This window comes from Eschscholzia californica, unplaced genomic scaffold, assembly GCF_041429995.1.
Source record: "Eschscholzia californica isolate CP2 unplaced genomic scaffold, dmEscCali1.0.p SCAF_2, whole genome shotgun sequence".
Classification (NCBI taxonomy): Eukaryota; Viridiplantae; Streptophyta; class Magnoliopsida; order Ranunculales; family Papaveraceae; genus Eschscholzia; species Eschscholzia californica.
Window position 1 is genome coordinate 8,738,398 of NW_028238309.1, and position 22,842 is coordinate 8,761,239.

Below are 22,842 nucleotides of genomic sequence, written 5' to 3' on the forward strand. Positions count from 1 at the left end.
TTTTCCTTTTTTGTTTTCCCCCTTTTTTTAGTGTATGGGTATCATTATATCCTTCTCGGTCGCCAAAATAATTAGTGCATGATTGATTGCTTGCTCCTTTAGTGGACAAAAATAACCTTGAGAATTGCGTCAAATTTTTTTTATTCATTTTCGGAACAAATGATGAAAAAGTGATGACAACCGAAAAATGGGTTTTCGAAATAAATCTCTTTTCAAAGCAAATCGATTGTTCGCTCGTGCTATCTAGGATGATTATCTTGCGACCCTTTTACTGGTCAAAACTGACAAATATTTAGTTTAACAATGATGATGGCACAATATTGTTCATATAGTCCATAAAAGACCATTGAAGACGGTGTAGCTATTTGTGCATCGTAAATGGAACATGTGACTTTCTCACATAAATAATTAAGTACACAACGGGAAGCCTGTAGCGGTAATGTAGGACGCCAATAAAACTCCCCTACATTTATTTCATTTACAACTTTAAATACATACACACCAATAAACGATGGAATCGTCCACCACTTTTTGGTGCAGCGGTTGGACACCCCCTCTTAAACTACGAGGTCGCGGACCGAATTTCGGTGTAAGCAGTTATCCATCAAGATTTATCCCATATAATTTAGACAATATATAAAGTAAATAATATAATAAATTTGTCGAGTTTTATGCCACTTTCATGTTGTCGGGTTTTAAGTTCTTTCATTGTGATTTAAATTAGGCGGTTATCGTGCTTATCACATCTTCATGATGTATCAATGTCTTGTAAGGACTAACGTAGAACATAGTCGATTTCTCAAAAAATAAACGATGGATTCCTCCTCCATTGTAAATCGAGCATGTGACTTCCGGAATTTCAAAATAGTACATTCTTTCAAACTCCAAGAACTGGTATCCTAAAGGCCATATTTTACTCTTAAGATTTATCCCTATAATGACCATTGAGATACTAATAATGACCAAAGGTGTTAGAGAAGTGTTAGAGTTTAACTTTAGAGAAGTGTTGTATTATATTCAGTGTGGTTTGTCACACTGAATCATAAGCTCCTAACAACCTAACTAACTTCTATTACAAACTAACTACCTCTAACAAACTCATGTATATAAAGTGTAAACTCATTCTAATGAAATCACAAGTTCTCATTTTCTCAATATGGTATCAGAGCTATAGCTTCCACTTTCTCTCTCTATCTTCATCTTCTTCATCTTCTCTATCTTCATCTTCTCTATCTTCATCTATCTTCGTCATTCACTTTCTCTCACTAAGTTTCACAGATCTGCTTTTAGTTTCAAAGGTTCCGAATTACAAAATTACAGTTCATGATAATGGAATATCCTAAGATCACCTCTATTTCAATAAATTCAATGTCAAATGCAATTCCTATAAAGCTTCAAGGAGACAATTATATAGCCTGGAAATCATTATTTCTACCTATTTTCAGAAAGTATCGAGTTCTTGATATAATCGAAGGTACAAGGCATTGTCCTCCAAAATTTCTTGATGATGATGATCAATCAAATGAAAATATAAACCAATCCTATGTTGATTGGATAGAAGAAGATCAGTCACTTCTTATTTGGTTAAATTCAACTCTTTCAGACTCGGTTATACCCTATGTTATTGGTGTAACATCTGCTAGAGATTTATGGTTGAGTCTTGAAGAAAACTTCTAAGCCTCTTCTACTGCTCATGTTCTTCAATTACAGAACAAACTAAGAGAAATCACAAAAGGGAATCTCTCCATAACTGAATATCTTGGTCTGATAAAGAAGATTACTGATAATCTGGCGACAGCAGGTTCACCTGCTTCTAAAAATGAAGTTATTGTGACTATGCTTCGAGGTCTTCCAGCTGATTATGATGCCTTTGCTGCAGCAATTAGAGTGCGTAATCCTCCTATTACAATAAATGAGCTGCATAATCTCTTAATCAGTGAAGAAATCACATTATCTGATAAAATTAAACATGCTTCTTCATCTGTAAGTCAAGCATTTCTTTCTCAATCTCCTCATAACAATTTTTCTGCTCCTCAACCTTCAAATAGAGGTCGTTCTACCTATGATAACAAGAAATATCTGGGAAGAGGAGGGGGAAGATTTCATAATCAAAATCATTCTAATCAAAATCATTCTCAGAATTCTTCTAAATCTTATCAATCTTATCATCAAGGAGGACATTCAGGTTCATCAACTCAATCTTTTTCTGATAAACCTCCTCCTAATTGTCAGATTTGTAATAAGCTTGGTCATGTGGCCTATGAGTGTTACCATCGAATGAACTTTGCTATTCAAGGGAGAAATCCACCAAGATATCTTTCAGCAATGCTAGCTTCAGCCAATATGAATGGCATCAATCCATGGTATGCAGATACAGGAGCATCTAATCACATTACTCCTGATCTCTCTAATATTACTTCATCCTCATCTTATCATGGCAATGATACTGTCACCACTGCTAGTGGCCAAGGTATGTATATTTCACACGCTGGTTCATCTAATGTTCTAGTTAACAAACATAATTTTACTCTCAAAGGCATTTTACATGTGCATAAGGCCTCACATAATCTACTTTCTATTCATAAATTCACTAAGGATAATCATTGCTCAGTCACATTTGATCCTGATAAGTTTCATGTCAAGGATCTTTACTCTCAGAGGATGCTTTTCCAAGGACGAGCTGAGAATGGTCTCTACCCAATGCCTCTTCAAATTTTTACAACCCAATGCTGTTAAAGCTCTTCATATCAATGCTGCTTCATCTAATGTGTGGCACAAGAGGCTTGGACACCCATCTTTTCAATCAATTCAAAGAATCAAGCATCTTTTACCCTTTTCTGAATCATGTAATAAGCCTATGTTCTGTGATGACTGTCAACTAGGCAGAAGCAAAAAGCTTCCTTTTTCAGTCTCTACTACTGTATCATCAAGACCTTTTGAACTTCTTCACTTAGATGTTTGGGGTCCAACTAAGGAACCTGATGTTTCTGGTTCTAAATACTATGTGAATATAATAGATGATTGGAGCAAGTATTACTGGGTGTTTCTTTTATCTGCTAAGTCTGAATTTAGACATATTTTTCTGCAATTTAAGGCTAGAGTTGAAACCCATTTTCAGTGCAAGATAGATACTATAAGAACTGATAATGGTGGCGAGTTTCTTCACAAAGAACACCTTCACCTACTTACTTCTCATGGTATTCGACATCAGACAACCTGTCCTCACAAACCAGAGCAAAATGGTGTGGTAGAGTCCAAACATAAGCACCTTATTGATATCACTCGAACCCTCTTGATTCAAGCTTCACTTCCCTCTTTCTTTTGGAATGAAGCTCTACTCACAGCTAACTTCCTAATAAACAGACTACCCACAAAGTCTATTGATTTCATTAGTCCACTTGAGAAGCTTTATGGAGTTCCTCCTGATTACAATATACTTAGAACATTTGGATGTGCTTGTTACCCTTGGTTAAAACCATACACCACTCACAAACTGGAACCTAGAAGTACTCAATGTGTGTTTTGGGCTACTGTTCCAATCAAAAAGGTTATAAGTGTCTTGATCCTAAAACTAATAGGATCTACATATCTAGACATGTGTTTATCCAATGGCTCATATCACTATTTCTGTACCTAAGAGTTCATCTCCTATTGTCACATACTTACCTTTCCAACCTTTACTTGATTCACCATCTTCTACTGTCTTACCTACACCAACACTATCTGTATCTATACCATATGTACCTGTACCATCTGGACCTACACCATCTGTACCTGTACCATCTGGACCTACACCATCTGTGCCTATACCATTTGAGCCTTACATCTGAACCTATCTCATCTGAGCCTTTACAACCTGAGGCTACTCCATCTGAACCTATCTTACATACACCTTCTTCTCCTGATCCATCAATTACTCTCTCTCAAAATGTTATTCCATCACAACCCAACTCTCATCCAATGGTTACAAGGTCTAAGGAAGGTATCTTTAAGCCTAAAGTTCTTTAAGCTACCAAGCATCCTGTCCCACAAGCCTTTTTAACTAGTTGTATTCCTGACACTCCCACTTGCTTTACTCAAGCAAACAAGGTTCCTCAATGAAGAGAGGCTATGCAAGGAGAGTTTGATGCACTTCAAAAGGCAGGAACTTGGATTTTAGTTCCTCCTCATTCATCTCAGAATGTAGTTGGTTGTAAATGGGCTTTTAAAATCAAACATAACTCAGATGGGTCCATTGAGAGATACAAAGCAAGATTGGTTGCTAAGGGCTTCCATCAAAAGGAGGGTGTTGATTTTTCTGAGACATTTAGTCCAGTTGCTAAACCAACTACAATTAGAGTGGTTTTATCTCTAGCAGTTCAGTATGATTGGTCAATTAGACAACAAGATGTAAGCAATGCTTTCCTTCATGGTCAGCTTAAAGAGGAGGTTTTTATGACACAACCTTCTAGTTTTCTGGACTCTATTCATCCAGACTATGTATGTAAGCTTTAAAAATCTTTGTATGGCCTCAAGCAAGCACCAAGAGCCTGGTATGAGGCTCTAATGGATGCTCTTCTGGGATTGGGATTCACTACTTGTATGTCAGATTCTTCTTTGTTCATAAGTTACTTTAACGGGGTTCTCACCATTGTTCTGATCTATGTAGATGATATCCTTGTTACTGGCAACTCTCCCTCAGCCTGCAAGTCTTTAATTGATCAATTAAGTACATCTTTCTCCATGAAAGATTTAGGAGATCTTCACTATTTTTTGGGTTTAGAAGCTAAGAGGGATGCCCATTGCCTCAGCCTTACTCAAACCAAATACACTTTGGATCTCTTAAAGAAAAGTGATATGATTGGTACTAAACCATGTTCCTCTCCTGCTACTGTTGGATCAAGACTCTATCCTAATGATAGTCCTATGCTAGCTGATCCCACTTCTTTTAGATCTCTTGTTGGTGCCTTACAATACTTAACATGGACTAGACCAGATATTTGTTTTGCGGTGAGTCAAGTTTGTTAGCATATGCAATCCCCAACTGAGAATCATCTGGCTGCAGTCAAGAGAATTCTTAGATATCTAAAAGGTTCTCTGCATCAAGGTCTCATTTTTAAAAAAGGGGATATATCTCTTACTGGCTTCTCAGATGCAGAATGGGCTGGTGACTTATCTACTAGCAAATCCACTGGGGGTTATATATTATTTCTTGGTCCTAATCCTATAGCATGGTCTGCTAAGAAGCAATCAAGTGTGGCAAGGTCTTCCACAGAAGCAGAGTACAGAAGTTTAGCACAATGTGCAGCTGAATCAGCGTGGGTTTGTAACCTTCTCAAGGATCTTCATATCTTCCTCTCATTAGCTCCAACTCTATGGTGTGATAACATTTCAGCTCTTTCTCTTGCCTCTAATCCTGTGTTTCACTCTAAAATGAAACATCTGGCAATAGATTTTCATTTCATTAGAGAATTGGTCTCCTCTGGTCGACTCAAGGTGGAATATATCAAGTCTTCTGCTCAGCCTGCTGACATCTTCACCAAGGCTCTTTCCTCACCAAAGTTTCTTGAGTTGAAGTCCAAGCTGAAAGTCCTTCTAAGTCCCTTTCACCTTGAGGGGGGGGGGGGGGGGGGGGGGGGGTAATGGCCAAAGGTGTTAGAGAAGTGTTAGAGTTTAACTTTAGAGAAGTGTTAGAGTTTAACTTTAGAGAAGTGTTAGAGTTTAACTTTAGAGAAGTGTTGTATTATATTCTGTGTGGTTTGTCACACTGAATCATAAGCTCCTAACAACCTAACTAACTTCTATAACAAACTAACTAACTCTAACAAACTCATGTATATAAAGTGTAAACTCATTCTAATGAAATCACAAGTTCTCATTTTCTCAATAACTAAAATAAAATACATCGTAGGTAGAATTGCCCTTAATTGTTCTAAAATAGTTTCATGACAATTATCAATTATGTCTTATTTCAGATATATCTATAAAATCCTTCCCTAAAAAAAGATAGATCTATAAAATTTAAATGTAGCTTTCACTTTGATGCTAATAACCAATAAGAACGTTTTCGTCTTTATTTATAGTATTCAAATAGTAGTAATGTTTTCTGTCTATTTCAAAGTTGCTTTGATCAATTGTATCTCTTCTTGGATGTTAATAAAAAAAAAATTTCTTAATTAAAATTGTGAATTTTTTTTAATAACTCGGTATTCCACAACCGTCTGTAAACTCAAAGTATACTGTTTTTTCTTTGAGACTAAATTTCAAGAGTCATTACATTTGAATGACATCCGTTGGACCATTCTAGGAGATTTAAAAGTCCATCTATTTCTATCTCTACTTTGTTATATTTATTGTTTAAAATTACATGAGATAAATATCAGTGATAATCTACTTCCGCCGAACCGGGCATGTCCTTCTTTTCCTCATAGCCTGGACTCCCCTTACTTCCCAATTTATGGCATGTGAACAGACACAAAAAGGGTGTTCTGGATCTAACCGACATCTTTAAATGAGTCCTCCTACTACTTACAACCCCCACAAAGAGATCTTATTGGTTCTATTTCGAGTAGGTAAAGTGGGTGAACCAACATTCTACATCAAATTTATTGCCATAAAAGGTTGAACTCGACTCAACAAAAATTACTGTTTTCCCCTTTCTGGTTTAATTGTTAGACCATTTGGAGCTTCTAAAGACATAATTATACCCAAGTGAATTTCTATTAATTTACATATTAATTTCTAGACTCTAGAGGGACGTACCCTAATTTTCCAATTTCTTTTATTGCTATCAATATAATCTTTTAGAAAGTCTTGTTTTTCTGTTTTACTCTTCTGGATGTGAATGTTTTGAAAAAAATATAGAAAAAACGATATTATAACCATTTTTTCATATCTGTTATTATCCAAAAAAAAAAAAATGAAGAGAAAAGTGCAAAAAGAAAGAGGTAGATTTGGAACCTTGCCTGTAAACGGTAGCTTATCGGATCAGATATAAGCATATCCGTATCCGAATCCGATAAGCTATCCGAATTTCCGTATCCGATAAATATCCGACGGATATCATAAATCAATATCTGAATCCGAATCCCATAATATTAACGGATATCGGATAATATTCCATATCCGAAACTTGAATAAAATTTCAAATTTTCCTTTAAATTTTTAACCATTAGATCTAAATAATAAATCTCAACCATACATTTTATATATTTTTATGAATAAATTTAAATTTTTATTATATTTTTATATTACTTATCGGAGACGGATATTTATCGGATCGAATATTAGTGTATCCGTATCCGTATCCGCTATCCGAAATTTCAAATATTTTTGTAAAATTCGAATACGGATGCGGATCGGATGTCGAATATTCAGATATCCATTGACAAACTTATTTGAAACATAGAAAATTAGTTAATCTTAAGAAAACGGTTAGTTGGGTAGACTAGAATAGTTAGTTGGTCATATCTTGGGGGTTAAATGGGAATTGTGTAACTCTATAAATAACTCTGTATTAGCAAGTACTCATCTCATAAAATATGCTTATATCCAAAAATGTCAAAATGAGTCTACCAAAACTCTTCCTATATACCTTCCTACTCTCACTGTTCCCCGGAGGCCGGCTGAAAGTAGAAGGTAAAGTTCCGGCGGTGATAGTGTTCGGAGATTCCACGGTAGATGCCGGAAACAATAATCAAATTCCGACGATAGTGAAGAGCAATTTCGCTCCTTACGGAAGAGATTTCGAAGGCGGAAAAGCTACCGGAAGATTTTGTAATGGTAGAATTGCTACTGATTTCATTTCTGAAGCATTTGGAATCAAACCGGCTATACCGGCTTATTTAGATCCTATGTATAATATAAAAGATTTTGCTACCGGAGTAACATTTGCTTCAGCTGGTACTGGTCTTGATAATAGAACTTCATCTATTCTTGTAAGTTCACTAATGGTACTTAATTAGGTTAACCTATTATTAATACATTTACATATCTTTTTCGAAACGTAATATATCAAATGACATTTACATTATTGTTTTCAGAAAGTCATACCCTCATGGAAGGAATTAGAATATTTCAAGGACTACAAGAATAAATTATTCAAATTTGTCGGAGAAAAGACGGGAACAGAAACGATCCAAGAAGCCCTATACATTATAAGTATAGGGACAAATGATTTCATAGAGAATTACTTATTATTACCCGGTCGATCATCTCAGTATACCATTGAAGAATACGAGAATTTTCTAACTAAAATTGCGGAGAAATTCGTAATGGAACTTTATAAATTGGGTGCTCGAAAAATATCGATAGTGGGATTTCCTCCTGTTGGGTGTTTGCCATTGGTAAGAACTGTATTTGGTCATGTTTGTTCAGAAGAACTCAACAATTTGGCTAGAAGTTATGATGAGAAAGTAAAGAGTTTAGTTTTTAAGCTAAGAAATGAAGTTAAAGGGCTCAAGATTGTTTTTACTGATATTTATTATCCTGCTCTTGAAGCCATTCAGAAACCCTACTTGTATGGTGAGGTTTTTTTTTGCTTTAATAGAAAAAATTACTTTGACTGTTTTTTTTTTTTCAACAAGTCAATTTTTCGTCATGTTACAGTTAGTTTTAGTGCTTATACATGAAATAATAACTATTGTTTGTATATATATTGTTGTGGTTATTAGGGTTTACGAACACGGGAAACGGGTGTTGTGGGTCAGGGAGCATTGAATTGAGTTATTTATGCAATCGATCGAATCCATTTACTTGCAAGGATGCGTCTAAGTATGCTTTCTGGGATGCAGTCCATCCAAGTGAGAAATTGAATTCCATAGTTGCTCGTAATATGATGAAGACGAGTTTGGCTGAGTTTCGATGATTTGTTTATTTTTTTATTATGGAAATATTGTCAATCATGTAAAGTTCGTTAATAGAATTTGTGGGGGTTTAACTCAAAACCAGATTACAGTTAATAGAGATTATCTTATATATTTCACTACTATATCTTTAAACTCTGTGAGTCTATTTCGTATGGCCCTTTACTTGTCGCGCCGTGAAACAAATACTGGTCTCATATGCCTGTTTATTTGGTACATGGGAGCGCTATGACGGTCTATTTGGTTTAGCTCAGTTTCTGATAACATAGTACATTTGATGTTTTCCAACTTGAAACTAGTTTGGAAAGTATGAGAGTTATGGTGCTTTCGCGCATTCAGTGGGTGTGCATGTACTGCACTACCCCATGCTCACGTCGTTCGGTGTCACGACGTGGGTTGAACGAATGCAAAGACCTGCATGCACTGAGGCGGTCATTTTCAAGAATTACTAGACAATCCAACAATCCATCGTACTTGTTAGACATGCCTAGATCGTTCCCCCTTTCAAAATGAACAACCATATTTGATACGAACAACCCAGATCTAATTAGAAAAACTATCTTATGTACCGAGTACTGACTTGTCCTCACTCCAAAATCTTGCTTTTTAGTCGTGATGATCCTGGAATTGCGATCTTTATCTGTGCCAAGAGTTGGTCATATATAACTAATAAAAGTAATATTTTATAAAAAACTGTTATATAGGATATTCCAGTCTAGTCTGATCGATTCTAATACATTCAAGCAGATGGGCCGCAAGAAAGTGACTTGGCTCAACATGGGTATGAGGAAAGGGCCATGGGGCTAGGTCTGACACTACAAAAACACATGTTATTACCGACGCCATTTCTCGATGTTTTATTGAAACCGTCGGGAGTGATTATATGCCCGGACTTTCTAACAAGGTGTTGGTAGAAGTTACCCATTGCCAGCGACTTCGGCTTAACTCGCCATTGTGAACCACTCATGTTTCGCTTCCTCGACGACCTCATATACAATCGGCAATGCTCTTTCGACGGTTTCTCGCATTTCGTCGGTGATGAATTGACGCAAATACTTTTGGCGGAAAATTTCGCCCCGCAAAAAAATTCCAATTTTGACGGAGAAATTTTAGTTTTCCATTGACAGTCGAGAAAAGAAATTCCTCGATAATCTATTACTGACGGTTTTTTCTTGCCTTAAAAAGCCCTAAAGAAGATCACAATTCTTACTTTTTCCCTTCTATGTCTCTTTGGTTTCTCTTGTTTTTCCAGTTTAGAGCAAAATCGTTCTTCTAGTTTAGACCATTGATCTGCGAACAAACCCTTTAAAGGTCTGCGAACGGACCTCCATTGAAGGTCTGCGAAGACCTTCAATGGTCTGCACTCTCTCTAGATCTGTGATCTAGAGAGAGAGGATAAGAATTTTTTTTTTAGTGAGAGAGAAGGAAAAAACTTTTTTTTTCCTAATGTTTGAAGGTCGTCGATGAAGATGATGAGGTGGCAGAGAGAGGCGGTGAGTTGGATGAGAGAGAGGTGATGACTAGTTAATGGTGTTGTAACGGAATCTGAAACAGGGGGTCATCTGGGTATTTTTGATAAAATAGGGGGCTAGACAGGAAATCAATCACAAAGTTGGGGACTATTAAGGAAATAACCCTAAATGAAAATACATTAATATTTTGACCCATACTTCCTGACCAATTTTCTTTGGACTTCTATTCTTTTTTAGGGAGTGCTACATGTACAAAGTCCTTGACAAAATTCTTGACTTAATGACTCATTTTCACTAAAAGACAAAAATTGATCAAAGTTTTCCAAAGTTTGACTTTGACCGGGACCGTTCGCTTAGCATTTTGTCAAGAATCTTGTCAAAGATTCTTTGTACATTTAGCGTTTCCCTTCTTTTTTTTGGATTTAAGTATTTAATGATATTTTGAATTATTTCTTTTTTATTCTTAAATGTGTAATTACTATAACTACTATTGATATCTCTCTCCTCAATTCTTTGTCTTCATCTCAAACACTTCCGTCTCAATGAATTTTATTAATGGAAATTAATTTTTTCGCTAACAACAAAATTAACGAAAGGAACCTTCTCCTCGACCTCATATGCCTTTCAAGCAAAGTGTAATGATTTTTCTTGGTGAATATTTGTTCACGTTGATTTGACAACGTTTAATTAAACAAAGATTTTGCATTAATCTCACAGCTTCACTCGGCAATAAAATTAAGGGAGGGAACATTCAAATATATCAAACTTGGAAAGTAAACTTAACAGTCTAAAAATAAGAAGACACCATTGAGAAAAGATCGGACAAAAGGAGAATGCATTCTTGAATTCGTTAGTGAAAAAAAATTGAAATTTGAATAGAGACTGGATAGACTTTTTTTTTAGTTTGCTGACTTTCTTCAATTGAAATATGATTTAGTTAATAGGTTTTTGGAAACTAAAAATATCTAATGATCTCTGGATGAATCATTAATAAATTTGAATTTAGGAATCAAGAAGAAAACAGGTTAATTTTTTTTTTTTAATTTTAACGATGAATTAAGTAACTAAGGAACAAGTTAAAAAGTAAGCGAAGGTCTTTGTTATTATTAATAATGGAGCAAACTAAAAAAATAAAAAACTCCATAAGACTTCATATTTGTTATTAGCCATGATTGCTATCCTGCTAGCCGTTTAGCACATTCTTTGTTGCTGAAGCTCAAGGAGATTTTATTGGTTGGTGTCAATATTAATTTTGATCAAATCACACATCGCAGTATACTAGGCCTTCTAATTCTTTAAGAGGTTTATCTAGAAGATTCGTGATATAACTAGGATGACGTTTCAAATACCACATGAGTTACTGGACATGCCGGCCAGTTTGATGTATCCCGTTTGATATATTTGTATCCGAGAATCAACAAACCCGACCCCGTATTGTTCACAAAATTTCGGGTCTTCTTTTTCATCTCCCATTACTAGATAGTTTTCACAAGCACAAATTCCACTTTTTATAGGCCCAAAAATTCTTTCACAAAACAATCCATCTTTTTCCAGTTAATGGTTTTGTAATGAAAAGAATAAGGTTTTCTCACCTCTCCACCTATCTCTCCATGAGGTAGGATTTTATTGGCCCAAACACCTATTTGTTGAGGAGAAACTAATCCAATTCGAAGGAGTTGATGTTTATATCGGTCAATCATAGAAGAAAAATTTTTGACTCTTCCGATCAAGCTTCCTTCTTGTTAATCTGTAAGTTCTTCCAAGATACAAGGAAATGATTCAATTCTAAAGCCAAAGATCTGAATAATATTTGAAAAACTTTTTTCGTAAAAGTTCAGTTTTACTCTCGAAATGAAACTTCCCACACAAATCAACGTGAAAAACCTTTTTGAACAAATTTCAGTTCGCTCTCAACGATTTTGTAACAAATTCGTTTTTGCTCAAATCTTGTGAAGAAATAAATGGTTTCCCACACAAATCAACGTGAAAAAACATTTTTGAAATTTTTGAACAAATTTTAGTTTGCTCTTAACAATTTTGTAAATTTCTGAACAAATTCATGTTTGCTCAAAAATTATTTTGCTAAAATGTTTTACATTTCTTATTTTGCATTTGACAAACACATTGACTACCACTAACATTTTCGTAAAAATATTTTTTGATTTGTCTTGTGAAGAAAGAAATGGTTTCTACATGAGTAAATACTGGGCTCCAAGACTTAGATACAAGATGCTTATCCCTCTATTGTGAATCAATAGTTCTTTGATCTCCCCTCCGTTAAAATTTGAGTTTGCAAGTGGTTAAATATCAGTAATAAATAAATAAGGAGTATTATGAGCAAATAGATTTATGCCAAAAACATGGATAATATGCAAATAATATACGTAAAAGTTGGTGCAACAAACACTTATATGTTCCAACAACTGAATTCTTCTCAAACCTTTCAACAAAAAAAAGAATTCTTCTCACACCAGAATTTACTTGTTTGCTCTACGTAAGGATTTGGCCATCCTCCGGTTTAGGTATTGTTCCTCCAATGATCGTAGTACCAAGTACTTCCTGATGAGCTCTAATATGATCAAATTTATAAGTAAACATCTCTTGTAAAATATGAGCAACACCAAATCCCTCTAAAGCCCAAACTTACATTTCTCCTACCCGTTGCCCCTTTGCTTGGCCCTTCCCCTAAAGGGTTGTTGTGTAACAAACGCGTAATGTCCACTGGAACGCCTATGGATTTTTATCATCAACTTGATGAATTAATTTCAGGATATAGGATTTTCCTAACATGTTTTTCAAAAGGATCTCCTATTCTTCCATCAAATATTCTGCTTTTTTCGGATATTCGGGTTCAAATACCCATGGATTCGTTGTTTGCTTACTGGCTTCATATAATTCAGGAAACACTAATTTTTTGGAGGCCTCTTACTCATATCTCTCATCAAAGGGTGCTATTCGCTAATGTCTGTCTAGCAGATCCCCAGCTAACCCGAGCGAGCATTCAAATATATGTCCTATACATTCATTCGTGAAGGTACTCTTACTGGGATGAAGACCATATCAACATGCATTCCGTCTTGTAAATAAGGCATATCTTGTCTTGGCAATTTTTTTGAAATGATCCCTTTATTCTCATGTCTTCTAGCGGCTTTACCACCTACTTTGATTTTAATACTGGAAAAAATTGAAGGGCTCCTATTTTTCCCCGAGGCAAGTAAATGTCACTTGACCTTAGTCGAATAACATGAACTATGGATCATTTACAGGCAACTTTTATTTAGATTCCCGTCCCATGATAATATGATATAACTAGTTAGTTTTGAAACCAAAAAAAAAACTAGTTAGTTTAGGATGAAATCTAATATTTGATTATGAAATCTAATAGAGCACTTAGGAGTTAGGACGCTACTATTTGACACCTGACTTATTATCCCCTAGTGAGAAAAAACTAGAACACTTGTTAAATTAATTACAAGGGCTAGAAACCCGGTGGATTTCACGTAGTTGATCATGTCCCAATTAGTTAATGTTATTTTTTCTTCTATATATAGTTCATTACTGTTTTTAGGGTTTGACTTTCTGCACAAGGACTAAATCAAGCTTGAAGAGCTCTCTACCCGCAAATAGCTCTTCTTCAAAAAAAAAAAAAAACATTGGACAAATAGAAGAAATAGACCCCTAAAACAAAGGCTCCGGAAATCATTCTATACCTCAAGGAATTGGGACACTTGCACTTTAAATACCAAACTTTTATACACTAAATCTTGTGAACAAATAACTTCTTTTCGTATATTATTCATTCCCCAAAGTTTTCTCGTCATCTTTGAAATTATTATCATTTTCATTGTTATCACTTGATGGCAATGATGACAAAAGTATTGTGTATAGTCACTTTACTGATGATGATAACAAGTTCGATGATGTTTATCGAAGTTGAGAGTGTAGAACTTAGTCCTGGAATGATGCGAAAGAACTATCCTTGGTGCAAAGGAAGAGGTCCTATGTGTGGTGAAAAACCAGCTAACGGATACACCACAGGTTGCGAAAAGATTTTGAGATGTAGAGGGGGCAAAGGCAAAGAAAATGATGAGGATGACAAAAAAAGTAGATAAATAGGAAGACTTGGGGAAATGACTTTTTGTTAAAATGAACTGAAAGTAGTATATGTGTTATTATTGTTCATCAATAAATAAAAAGGGCCTCTTTACATTTCCATCTATTATCACATAAATTTATAAGCAACGAATCTAATGGTTAAGGTTCTTTTCTTTCGTTTTCACCAAATGATTATCTCGTCAGTTATGATTTATGACCAGTCGAAGATATTCCAATTAGGTTGAACATATAGAGAAGATTTGAGCAATTTAGAAGCTATGCCGATATCTAAAGTTTTGACTAGGTAAAAGTTTAAGGAAATAGGTGAAAACTAATGTTTTGTTAAAGTAAGGGAGGATAATTTAAGAACCAAAAATTTGGGGGATTATAAGAAATTAGGCCCAAACCTGAATAATATTTGAAACAATTTTTTTCGTAAAAGTTCAATTTCACTCTCAAAATGAAACTTCCCACACAAATCAACGTCGTTTTTCTCCTTTACGTTTTTCTGCAAACGTGTTTGCAACAATCTGTTATGCAAACATGTGTTTGCATAATGTAAACTGGAAACATGTGTTTGCATATGGGTTATTTCTGATGTTGTTTCTTCCTCTAGTTGATGGAAATGTATAGTAGCCAGATGACACGTCATCCCGATGCTAAAGAAGTATCTCATTACAAAATATTTTAAAGTCACTGCCAATTTCCACAAAATCTTACTTTTACACCATTCCATGACCATCTGTGCCCCAAATAATGTGAATTTACAAATTTAAACAGTTACACCTCTCTCTCTCTCTTTCCTTGTTTCTCTGCAAAATAAGCTATCCAAGATATACTCCTACCTGTTTCATAATTCTGTATAACTTGAAGAAATTCTAGTGATTGAGTAGATAGGAAAAAAGAAAATTTGTAACTTTTTTAGTGTTATGATTCTTGACGATACTAACTCCAGAAAACAGAAGAGAATTTGAATTTGTTAAATCAAATATACTATTCATTCAAAACTAGGTCAATTAATGAACCAAACGTTTCATTAAATGCATTTTGAAGTTCTAGTAACAATTCAGAGCTCAATTTAACAAGAAACTACTTGCACTGGAGAAGATTGATCAGATTTTCTAATTTCATTCAAAACACAGAAACATATCACACTAAATCAGATCGAAGTTTTAAATTCCATAACTTAACTCAGAGACGAACAATTCTATAATCTAATTTTTCACTACAACTTAAGAAACCAAGAAATACATCAACTAGCAGAACTGATTATTCTAATTCTCAACTACTTATCTTTATCAAACTTAATCATTAACAGAATAACAACTTCAATTCCTTAAGCAAAACCACATTTCTTATACATGCAAGAATTATACCGCCATTAAAGTAGCTCAACTACTCAAATACAAAATTTCCAAACATTTTACGGACCTGATCTAGTGAACACAAAATTCACTTCATTGAGGAATTTCTTCAACTACCTTATGCTACATTGTTTGCTTTTCCTCAATTAGACCTGAAACCTAGCCTTAAGATACTAAACTATTGAGCTCAAAATCTCCCACAGAAATCATCAATTTCAGTTCAACCCATCTCAAAAATGAGAAATACAAAACAAATAACATGGAAATGTAATCAAATAGAGATGTTTATTAAGAGAAAGAGAGAGACAAACAGAAAAATGAAAAAGGACCTTCAAAGGAACTCCAATTTGAGGAAGCAGCAAGACCAACATCAAGGGCTTCTCTCATAACTTTAAGCATATTATCAATAATTCTCTCAATCTTCTCTCATTACTTTGTATTTGATTCGTTTTAGTATTGAAATCCGAAGATCTTCGAATCAAGCCATGAACTTCATATCTTTTCTCGAGGGAGAACTCAGTTAGATATAAACCATCTTGACCTGTCATTTAGGTGATCAAAGCTATCATCCTCCGGGGGTTTGTGGATTCTCAGTTTAGTTGCAGAGACGTCGTGATTGTTCTTCGCTGAAAAATTCTAGAGAGAGATTGAAAAGTAGAGGAAGAAACTTCATGGGTAGTTCGGGAATAAAAAAGTTCTAAAACGACCTAAAAGATAATTATACATATTATTTCAAACATTAAGAACAATTACACATAATATATAGGAAAAATGACTGTTTAGGGTTAGAAAATTATCATAATAACCAAAAAAGCCTAGATTGTTTTCTATGAGATAGAAGTGACCAAAATTTTATGTGTAACAATAGGTAAAGTTTGAAATAATATTGATAATTATGATTAAGGTCACTTTATTTTATTTTCATTCCCAAAATAACCTCACATTCTAAAATCTTTTTCTCTCCAGAAAAATTCTAAAATTTTTAGGGATTTCTTTCTTCTTCCCATCTCTCTCCTTCCCCAGTCTTTCTCAACTTTCTCTCTCTAATTTAATCGTGACTGGAAAGTTTGATTGCCATTAAACAATGACGACTATGGCAGTACCAGTACCCGATCGAGTTCCGATGTTATCGGCAACAATGGCATCACAAATATGAATCAGTTTTTGCAGCAATTCATGGAAGGAGATTGAATTGGTTCCCGATTTTGCAAATGCAAAAGTTTTTTTCAATAGGTGATGTACCTAGAGAACTTAAACTAGTTATAGCTACGAAGAAGACAAAGAAGAAACTGTTGAGAAGAAGGTGATGAAAGAGGAAAATGATGAGAAAGCAAAACCCTAGAGTGATAGAGAGAGGGAGAGTAAGAAACTAGAGAGAGGAAATGGTTTCTGGTTCAGGAATCTGTGCTAAGAGAGTGGTGGTTGTTGCCCGTCACCACATGCTCGGTCGCCTAGCTTCCATTGTCGCCAAGGAACTTCTCAATAGCCAGAAGAAAGTTGTCGTCGTTTGTTGTGAAGAGATCTGTCTTTCCGGTGGACTTGTTCGTCAGAAAATGAAGTACCTTCGTTTTCTCAGGAAGAGGATGAACACTAACCTTCTCATGGTCCTATTCATTTCCGTGCTCCAGCTAAAATCCTCTGGAGAACCATTCGTGGGTAAGTCTTTAAAATCCTGATTATTTTTCATTGAATGTCAATTCAATAAACCCTAGACTTGTGATTTGAGCTAGTAAGATTGAAATCGTTGTTTTTCTTTGTATGTTATGATGATTCCTCACAATAAAATTAAGGTGCTGCTGCACTTTCATGATTGAAAGCTTATGAGGGTATTCCACCACCATATGATAAGACTAAGAGGATGGTTATCCTTGATGCCCTAAAGTTAGTTATTTTCTTCTTAGTTAGGACTTTATTGATTTTTGGTTTTAATTGATGTAGTCATTTGGGTAATGTTTATTTAGGTATTAATGTTTCATTGGTGATGGTTATTAGGGTTTTGAGGCTTCAACCTGGACACAAGTATTGCTCGTTGGGCAGATTATCAAGTGAGGTTGTGGTCTCAACAAAAAAAGAAGTGAGGTTGGGTGGAATTACTATGACACCATGAAGGTGAGAATTTTATTTTGCCTATTTGTGTGATCTTTTTATGTAGTATAGTTCAGTTATAAGTGTAAAATATTTTCTTCCTTCTGTTAGTAATGTTAGTTGATTGATAGTGTTTGACTTTTATCCTCACCCTTTACTTATAGAAGTAAGAACAGTAAACAATCTTCATAATTTTCAAAGGATATTGTTAGGTTATATATGAATTACACGCCAATGAGAAGTAAGTTTGTTATGTTTGTCCTATGTGAAACTCATTTCTGGGTTAGTATCCATTGACATGGATTTCTTCACACTATATGTTGAGATCTTGTCTTAGTTTAAACCGATTGAAACTAAGGCTTGTTCTGAGTTGGGGAGTCTAGTTAAAGCCAAAGATATTCATGAAGATGCAATTAGATATGGGTTTGGGTAGGATCTTTTACTTGGGAATGCATTCATTAATATGCATGGAAAATGTAAGTTTATTCAAGGTGCACAGAAGGTGTTTGATGAATTTCCTATTAGAGATGTGATTTCATGGACTTTAATTTTGGCTTGTTATATTAACTGTGAATATCCAAGAGAAGCTCTTATGATTTTTTGTCAAATGTGTTTGAAGGATCACACTCAACCAGTGGAGGTGGTGGCAGTGGTGGTGGTGGAGTACCACTACTCCAGATTGAGGAAGAAAGAATGAAATTGTTGTCCGAATATGTAGCATTACCATAGTCTTTGTGTTTTAGTTACAGGTGGGGTTTCTGGGTATGGTGCTGGAGATGATTGTAATGGTGCAGCACTACAATTGTGCATTGATTATGGACCCAACAGACCGACTGTAATAAATTGTTGATTATAAATTGGAGTTTGAATTTTCTTCACGAAATCGAGTTTGCAAGATCTCCAACCCGAAATCGTATATGCATTGTTTGCAAATCATGTTTGCAGTTTTCATTATGCAAACACATGTTTGCAGATCAGATTGTTGCAAACACGTTTGCAGAACAGATTGTTGCAAACACGTTTGCATAACAGATTTTTGCAAACACGTTTGCATAACAGATTGTTGCAAACACGTTTGCATAACAGATTGTTGCAAACACGTTTGCAGAAAAACGTAAAGGAAAAAAACGCCGTTTTTTTTCTGGATTTTTTTTTTTGAAAAAAATATTGAAAATGGATCTTGTTAGAAAGCTAATAAAAAATCATTTCTAAATATATAATTTTTATAGAAATTCGACATCTCAAACAAAAGTTATATCAATTTAAAGTTTAATGAAAAATAAAAGAATTTAGTTACACAAAATGACAAAAAAGGGTATTTTAGTATTTGCACACTTTTTGACCTAAATAATAATTTTCAAATGTTTTGTGCTTTTCTACTCATTTTCAATATTATTTTGACCTTTCTAAGAATTACCCCTTATAATTACACTCTTCACTTATTTGAAAATTATAAGCGATTTTTTACTCATTATATAAAATATTTTGACCCAAACAGTAGTTTCCTAATATAAATATCCCCATTAAAATCCATAAACGGAAAAAAATTAAAGGCACACCTGTTTTCCTCTTGGTAGGTCCACTGTCACTTGACCTCAGCTAAATGGCAACTTGTGCCTTAGATTTTCGTGTCATTTATAGAGTAGAAGAAGCATAAAAGAAAAAATATAATGTGTCAGAAATGAGACTTGGGACGTACTAGCTCCAGCTGTATCAAGATGTTCAACTCAAGATATAATGTTCAATTACAAAATCATTAGCTATAGCATTTGTGAGGTAAAATCGAGGACTTATTAATTTTTGATACAGTAACACATATTAACTCATTACACCCTAGTTTATTACGCCCAATTAGTTAATGTTTATTTCTTTGAAAAAGTAATATATATATATATATATATATATATATATATATATATATATATATATATATTTATATATTTATATATCTGTTTTGCAAATCGGAGACATTAAAAGTGGACGAGCTTGATAATAGTTCCTTACAACTGTTGTTAACTTGTTGGACAAAGATTAAATCAAGCTCGAAGAACTCTACCTAAAAATAGCTTCTTTTTCTTTAACAAACATTGGCAAAATAAATGGAAGAGATAGACCACAAAAGCTCCTGAAATCATTCTAAACCATAAGGAATCTGGACACTTACCCTATAAATTCCAAACTTTTATACACTAAATCTCATGAACAAATAACTTCTTTTCATACAATAATTGTTCTCCAGATTCTTCTTCGTCATCTTCGAAATTATTATCATTTTCATTGTTATCATTTATTAATTGTTACATTTGTAATAATTAATATAATGGCAATGATGACTAAGGTATTGTGTGTTGTCACTTTACTGATGATGATAGTAAGTTCGATGATGTTTATCGAAGTTGAGAGTGCGTATATCAGTTATCCAGCCTTGCACTCGGGGAACCATCCCTGGTGCAAGGGAAGAGGCCCTATGTGTGGTGAACAACCAGCTAACAGATACACTCGAGGTTGCGAAAAAGCTTTGAAATGTAGAAGTGGTGATGAAGAGGGAGACGGTGATGACGATGACAAAACAATAAATGTATAGAAAATACTTGTTAAGAATATGAAATGAAAAGTCCGTTGTATGTTACTATTGTTCATCAATAAAGGGCCTTTTTACATTTGCATCTCTTATTTGGCTAAGTTGTCTTTAATCTAATTTAAATTAACTCAATCCCGTTAAAACTAAATTAACATGGTGGCCTAGACTAAGGTCGTTAGTTTTTTTTTTTTTGAACAAGACTAAGGTCATTAGTTGAACATTTTCTTATAATTTTTTAAGCTCACTTCGACCAAATTGTTTTAAATGTATTTTTAATATTTTCAAATATTATCTTCAATAACTCTTACTCAATTTTTCAAAGTTATTCTCTTCGACTTAGAAAATTTGACTATAAGTCGAGATCTTCACAACACTATGCATTACATATTATTATGTTCATCAAAATAACACAATTTATATTTTTAACCATATAATCATTAATATAAACAATTTAATAATCCATATATGTATGTCAAGTGAGTGAAAATATTGCACTAACATCGTTTTCTTAGATAGCAAATTATCAAAACAAAAACGACAGAACAGAAAAAATTGCTTATTAAATTTTGAAAAATTATTTATTTATTCTAAAAAAAAAATCTAAATCAACAATTCCCATGCTCCCTTTCTCTCTCTATAACACCCAATTTTTTATTTGGCTGGAACTGTTATAAATCTATTTCTTGATTTATTTTGAATGACTAAATCAGGTTATTTAAAATCTTAATTTCCTTAATCCAACTATGAAACTAGAAAATTTTGTTTTAGAAAGTGAGTAATTGGGAGATGATGAGGCTACCGTAGTGCTATATAAAAAGAAATAGAGATAGAGTTTTGTAGAGAGAGAAGGAGATCAGTAAGGGGAAAACTTTGGATTCATGTTGATGTTACATGGAATCAAAGAGGCATAAATGAAGTCTTATGGGGCGTCTAAAGCGAAAAGAGGTAGATTTTGTTGGAAAATATTGCTAATAAATTGAAATGAAAAAATCATAAAGTGATGTTGTTATACTCGAAGCTTCAAAGCTCGATAAATCGATTCTTTTAGACGGTAGTTCACCCCCTTCTAATAAAATCGTGAGTACACAACGGGTATTGAATTATGTCTTCAGGATACGATGATGTGTTTAACAACTATCTTAATTCAACGGGTATTGAATTATGTCTTCAGGATACGATGATGTGTTTAACAACTATCTTGACCAAGATCGAGAACACTCTGAAATATAGATAACTGATAATGCCAAATAAATCGACTCCGACATTTGCCAAATAACTTGGTAGGAAAACCCAAGATTACTTGCAATGTTGATATAAGATAGAAAATCAAAAGCAAGACAAAGAGAAAAAAATTTGTTGGATCTCAGCGGAGGAATTAATGTCACTTAATTTATAATATACCAAGGGATGCATATGCTACGACATTTGCCAAATAACTTGGTAGGAAAACCCAAGATTACTTGCAATGTTGATATAAGATAGAAAAATGAAAAGCAAGACAAAGAGAGAAAATTTTGTTGGATCTCACCAGAAGGATTAATGTCACTTAATTTATAATATACCAAGGGGTGCATATGCAGGAGATCAATATATCCATCCATAATGGGTATCATGCCAATTCATCAAATCTCACTGTGGCGGTGGATGCCAAAGTGAAGTGGTGCATCCCTTCATTTTCCATTCATCAACATCCCTCTAGTTTTCAATTTAAAAATATCCAACATTCCTCCATTATTTTAAAAATTAAAAAAAATTGTATAACACAACGAAGCAAAATCGAGACATAAAAAAATAACAAAATTAGAACAAATTAGTTTTAACATTATTGTATAAATTTGTACATACATGATAGGTATCTTACGGATTCGAACCATCGCTTAGTGCAAACAACTCAAAGCTTTATCAAAATGCTATGGTGAACGTATCTTAAACTAAGAATCCTTTAGTGATGAAACCAGAGTCATCATACATATTTGTTTCGGTGAATCATATTGTTCATACTCCGCACATTAATGGTAATGTGTAATATCCCTTTCATGAGTCTTATTTAGAAAACGGTGTTATTTTCTTAGGAAACGACTTGATTTCCGTGTTCACTTAGGTAAGTCCACTTGAGCTGTTTCCACGAGGCACCACTTAAAATTAGGACTTATTAAGGATTTATCATCCATCATTTGTCTTGTGAAAACCAATACTAGCTCAGAAATGGGAGATTATAAAATGTTAGTATTCCATAATCGCGAAAGCTTTAACTTGTTGGTGTCCGTTGAAATTTGCCTATCTATTTAAGACATAAGTTAGTTTTCTATTAAAGGAGATCAACTTTCATTCACACACCTGAGCCTCATTTATTTATTCTTAACCGAGACCATTACTTTAGGAACGTCTATAGTCAATGATCT

General features: G+C 34.2%; 1 protein-coding gene and 1 pseudogene across 1 annotated transcript; both read left to right on the top strand.

Moving 5' to 3' along the window:
• The first annotated feature begins 7,510 nt into the window (after window positions 1-7,510).
• Window positions 7,511-8,962, top strand: LOC147555942 (GDSL esterase/lipase At4g26790-like). Its single transcript, XM_086664108.1, has 3 exons — window positions 7,511-7,916; window positions 8,022-8,502; window positions 8,652-8,962. Exons 1-3 carry the CDS (start codon window positions 7,521-7,523, stop codon window positions 8,843-8,845), a joined length of 1,071 nt encoding a protein of 356 aa, XP_086520234.1. The 5' UTR covers window positions 7,511-7,520; the 3' UTR covers window positions 8,846-8,962.
• Window positions 8,963-17,151: 8,189 nt separating this feature from the next.
• On the top strand, window positions 17,152-21,997 carry LOC147555943 (large ribosomal subunit protein uL13w-like; annotated as a pseudogene).
• The last annotated feature ends 845 nt before the right edge of the window (window positions 21,998-22,842 follow it).